General features: G+C 32.1%; 1 protein-coding gene across 1 annotated transcript; it reads left to right on the forward strand.

The window, feature by feature from the left end:
- The first annotated feature begins 3,439 nt into the window (after positions 1-3,439).
- LOC105194610 (peritrophin-1) lies at positions 3,440-4,995 on the forward strand. Its single transcript, XM_011159612.3, has 2 exons — positions 3,440-3,575; positions 4,570-4,995. The coding sequence occupies exons 1-2, from the start codon at positions 3,569-3,571 to the stop codon at positions 4,839-4,841; spliced, it is 279 nt and encodes a 92-aa protein (XP_011157914.1). The 5' UTR covers positions 3,440-3,568; the 3' UTR covers positions 4,842-4,995.
- Positions 4,996-5,908: the final 913 nt, after the last annotated feature.

Below are 5,908 nucleotides of genomic sequence, written 5' to 3' on the forward strand. Positions count from 1 at the left end.
TCTAATAAATCTGTAATGAGTGCAATCGAAATGGTATCGCGTGACCACATGTTACGTTCCTCACGCCAGAAGCAATTGTGTCCGCAATACCACTTCTCATAGGCACAAATCTATGACATATTCCCGACTGCTCCCCAATTTGCCTGCCCCATGATTGTAAATCACAGCAACAAGTTTCTAACTGGTTGTCTAATGCGAATGCCGATATGTAGTACTTAGTTCCAATTCGTATCTTCGTTGACTATCGATAGAGAAAACAATTAATGTTATTGCTTTACACGTTACTGCCTTGCACATCTACAGAAATAAATGTTATAGAACTGATAAAATTCTTCTCTTTTTATATATTTATTTTAGAGAAAGTTTAAGATGAAGAATAACGATTATATGGAATATATAACTTTCCTCTGAGTGCGCAATGAGTACATTCAAGTCTCAAGAGTAAAATTAGCGATCAACTTGTCATTCGATTAGCCGTTTTCTCTGATTTCCAGTTGCGTCGTACTTTTTCTAGCTTTTCACCCCGCATTGTGGCAATTACCGGCATGCCGGCGAACGGCGGAGTCAGCTAAACAAAAGACCGCTAAAGCTATCCCCGATATCCGCATTCTCCGCTTCCGCCCGATCTCGTTTATTTCGTATCAACCTTTTCCATCAGCTTCATCAAGTGTTTCTTTTGTATCGCCTTTCTTTTCTGATCGCCGGAATGAATCGCACAATTTTACGATTGTCTTATCCCCCCCCCTTTCGATCTGAGAATATTGCTATATGTGAGATACAACACAGTCTAAATTTTAACTATTGTTTTATATTGGAATTAACAAATTTCTTCATGATTAATTTTGTACAAATATCAAAAATAAAACGCCGATTTTTAACACAAGTATAAATCAATTTAATAGAGAATCAAGTATAAAATTCGTGTTGATAATGATATAAGAGAAAAGGGGAGAGAGAGAGAGAGAGAGAAAGGGATAATTTAGAATTGAACACCAAGTGGACTCGAGGCACTTTAGGGTTAAATGAATCGACCCGTATATGAGGTCGTTGCCAAAGTTACGTGAGCGTGCTCGTAGTCAAAGCGGAGCTCGCTTATCTCTTTGGTTATTCAATTATGACAATTTGATCCGAAGAAGGGTATACGTCCTGCACACCAGCACGCTTTGTACCGATGCGGCAGCGGAGGCCGCGATAAATTGAGCTCTCAAGAAGGTCTGCGATTGCCGTATATATGTGAATCGATGTGGAAAAGGTGAATGGGCTTGCAGCAGTTCTGGTGGTGCTGGAGAAGAAAGGATGGCGATGGGTTTCTCCTCTTTCTCTCTTCTGTCTTTTTTCCCAACCCTATAATGTACGCACATACACACGTCTGGCCTCGATATGCAAAATCGCTGAATATGGCCGTAAAACGCAGGCGGCGTGTATGCCAATATGGCGAGTATGGGAGACCGAGTTCTCTTCTTCTCTTTCTTCTTTGCGCAGCCGATAGAAAATGGAAATATTAACGCTAACATTTTCACGTGCCATAATGTTTTTAAACGGTTTGATCGACAGCCTACACGTTGATTGATAAACTCGTAATTAAATTAACAATTGTTTTATATGAATATTGGCAGCTACATCTTATATGTATATATATATTTTCTATTTTAGATTGCTTGCTATAGCTATTCGTTCAATAACGATAGCAATTGATTTAAAGTTAAAACATGAACACAGCGATATATTCGTACACGTCAAACTAACTTTACTACTGTGAGTTGATCGAAATTTTGGCACGTCCGAAGAAAACGATATATTTTCCGTTTGTAAGTGTCCGACCATTTTCGAACAATCGTTCCTCCGTGTCGACTAAAATGTTTCATTTCCTAAAGGGAACCCAATTTCCGCGCAGTTCCGAACAACCAAGAATAAGACGCGAACGAGTTCGTGATTTGCAAACGATTGAATTCAAATTATAGACATCTTGCTGAAGTGACAGAAGTTTGCCTTTTTTCTTACTTGCATAAAAGAACTTTTTTCCTTCAGATTTTTAACTATCCTATTATCCTGTACTGCAAATACGGCAATTCATAATTATAAATTTATTTTGTATTGTTTTTCTGCATAATTATATCTGATTTAAAGGGATATTTGTGTGTTATAATGGCAATACGTATTTAAATAATATATAGCAATCAATGTCAATGATGATCAATTAACATCGATGACAATCAGTAAAACTATATTAATATTTATAAAATTAAATTGTGTCAGATAGAAATCAGTTTTAAAAATGATTTGATTGATTTGAAGTAAACAATGTAATGAGTCGTAGTAAGAATATTGATAATGCGATTATATTCTGTATTTCACAACATCGAATTAACATCTTAAGATAACGATATCATTTTAAAGCTGTAAGTGCGTATTAGATACGAATAGGTTCTGTGTATAAACTAAATAAATAATTAGTAATTTAGCAAATTTCTGAAAAAAAAAAAAATATTATTTGTTTCATAAAAGTGTAATTTATTATGAAAAAAATTAGTACTGGTTTTTTTTTATAAAAATTCTAAAAGTACTTAATTTAGTTTATTTATGTTAAATCATATTAGCTACGTATAAATTTATTTATTGCTTATTAATGCACTTTTTAAAAAGTTATAAATTTATGTTGCAATTTATAATCTTTTGTATTTTTCATTATAATAGCAATAGCAAAACTAGAATGTATATTAACTGTAATTCTGCGACGATATTTTAGAGATAATATCGTGAAGCGACAACGATCTTAAATATGATTTTCCAATCTTCGCACTTTATCTGATTTGAATTCATTTTATTTGCTACTTCTCTGATGCCATACAAAAAAATCAATATTATTCTTCACATATCTTATTGGTTTTGCCAAAAGCCGCAAGTTTATGAGGAAACGACGGCGAAGGAGGAAGATTTTGTGTTCGTTTTCAGCAGGAACGAAAGTACAACGATGAAGAGAGAGAGCAAACTGGGGATAGAGGTAGAGAGCTAGAGCTGGCCGTTGTGTGAAAGCGTCAGCACACACGTTTGTATGGTGGGTTGCCCGACAATAGGCATTGTGCACCCGCCATAACCAGGAACCGAACGCGACAGCACCACGCCAGCATTGTCCGAGTGTCAGCCAGCATCCTTCTTCTCTCTCGCTTCCTCTTACTCACCCTGACTCTCTCGCGCTCATCCTACATTTCGTTCATTTCGTTTCACTCTTCATAAATCCCTTCTTTTCTCATTTACTCGCTTATCTCGACCCTCGTCTTCTTAACATTTCGACGTGCATTTCGATCTGCAACAACCCAGATGTGAATCGAAGAAACCGTCGCTATTCACGATTATTATGTGAAATATTCGAGTCGGAAGTTTATCATATCAAGCGCGTATCTGATAAAAGTATGAATCATAAGAGGGTGGGAGCGATATAGATTGTAATATATATTGAAAGGATTCATTGATCGGGTATATAAAGAGGTCTTAGATAGTCGAGTGCATAATTTGATGTGATTCGCATAAAGAGTGAAATAAAAGCAGCGTCAAATTATCAAGCAGCAAGATGAAAGGTAAGTCTGTTGTTCGAGTAAGATGTGATTAGTGAGTTTCAAATTCATTAAATATAATTGTACTTGTGTTAATTATTTAAAATGTATCATAATAAGCATAAAACATAATTTTCTGTACATATTGTAATTAACTTGATTTTCTTACTTTTTTTAAGTTAAAATGTTTTTAAAGTATATAGTAAATTTCACGAAAAGTGTTATACTCTAAATAAAATTATGCATACAATTTAGAATAAAAAATTATTGTTATACTTTATTCCAAATTTGCTTTTTGGCTCGGTCTGTGTAACTTGTAATATAAGATATCCCCGATAGGCATATTGTGCAAATATTGTATAATAATCACACAAATTGACAAACATTTCAAATAATTGTGTTAAGTTACGTTAGAACAAAGTAGTTCTGTCGAAATAAAGTTTCTAAATAATATTTGATAATTATCAAAAATTAGATATATTTAAATTTGAGGAATAAGTATTTTACAATTATTTCAAAAACCGTTTAAATCTTTAATGCTACCATGCTAAATAAAATACTTTATACAATAATATTTCTACATTATAATTTAAGAATAATTGTACATTATTGTAAACATTTATTTGGATTAATTATATATTTTACGTAGAACGCAGCTAAAAATATTTTTCTTAATTACTAAATTTTTTTCAAATATATCACTAAGATAATTTGCCATATCATTTCAGTTTTACCGATGTACTATTTCAAAATTAAATGAACAAGCTATTACCAATATTTTATAAAAGGTCAATACATATTTGTAAATGTACCCACTTAGTTGGTGATTACAATTTTTATGCAGGATTTTGTCAAATAATTTAATGAATGTTATCCTACCGGGAATATTAATACACCCTTGTCTAATATCAGGCGCATTAAAATTTTGGAAATAAAAAATTATAATTAATTATGATAGGATAGTTCACAAAACAGTCATTTGTTAATTACATTTTTTAATTAATTTAATATATTTTAGCCGTATTCTCAGTTGCACTTTTGGTGTGCCTGTTGACGTTTTACGTCCAAGCACAAGAAATCCAGTGCCCAAATAGAGGACCAAAAGATGGAGAGGAGGCCATTCTCATCCCTCATCCCACTAACTGCAAACACTATTTCGTCTGCGACTATGGTCACGCGATTGTGATGACGTGCCCTGATGACTTACATTTCAATCCTGTTAAAAAAGTTTGCGATTTTCCATGGCAAGCTGGATGCAAAGCTTTTTTGACAAGTTTATTTGTAAACTAATGTAATTGCTTACGACCATACACCAATATGTGAACTGCTATTATATTGAATTATTATTGCATTGCGTTACTACTACACATTATTGCATTACTACACGGACAGCATTATATTGTATATATTTCACAATGAATAAATTATTCGTTATTTAATATTATTTCGCATATGTTTAAGATTTAATTTAGTTAGTAAAGCAGACGCTGCTAAAACCATATCTAATAAAGGCCAGATCTAATGAAGATCGCTCGAAATAACAATGATAATAAGTGTTCATAATAGATTAATTAGTCCCGAAATCTTCAATTGTGTTCTAATTCTGCTAGCTGATATATTTTATTAGTACGCATATAGAAAAGATTAACAAATAATGTTATTAACAAATAAATTGTGTTTTTCACACAAAACTGATTCAAGAATTCAGTAAAGAAATAAAATATAAGATACATCGGAATATTTTGGATAATTCTATTACATTGGATTCTTCTATTAAGTTAAATTGTTAAATTTATTATATTTATTGCTATTTTAAATTCTGTACAAATTTCAGTTATGTAAAGTAAATTATTTTAATTAGCTAATATTTTTTCTACTTTTTAGATTCTTATTTTCTTTTTCCCCATAATTATGCTAATTATTTGTTGTAAAATAAAATCATAAACAACAAAATATTAAAAAATATTATTTATTACATTTATTACATTAAAATTATTTAATACGCATAATACATTAGAATTGATAAGCGTATGTTATCTCAAGAAATACTGTTATCGAAGAACTTATAAAAGCGCTCGAACACAAGAATAAATTCATCAACGGAGATAATCTATAGAAGTATCATTTAAACACAGACGCTAATTTAGTAATATAATTGTAGTGCAGAAACAATTTCTACGTATTTCGAAATCAAAGATAAGCGTTTAGTTCGAAATATACTATATACCTCGTATCAAATGATAGAGATCTTCGGGTTACGCGTACATTTCGCCGTATTTTAACATCAACAGTTTAATGGGCAGTTTGTATAGTTAAACTGGCACTGGTGTGCAAGTGCGTTTTACGGAAAATGTAAC

The sequence above is a fragment of the Solenopsis invicta genome, chromosome 16 (genome assembly GCF_016802725.1).
Source record: "Solenopsis invicta isolate M01_SB chromosome 16, UNIL_Sinv_3.0, whole genome shotgun sequence".
NCBI lineage: Eukaryota > Metazoa > Arthropoda > Insecta > Hymenoptera > Formicidae > Solenopsis > Solenopsis invicta.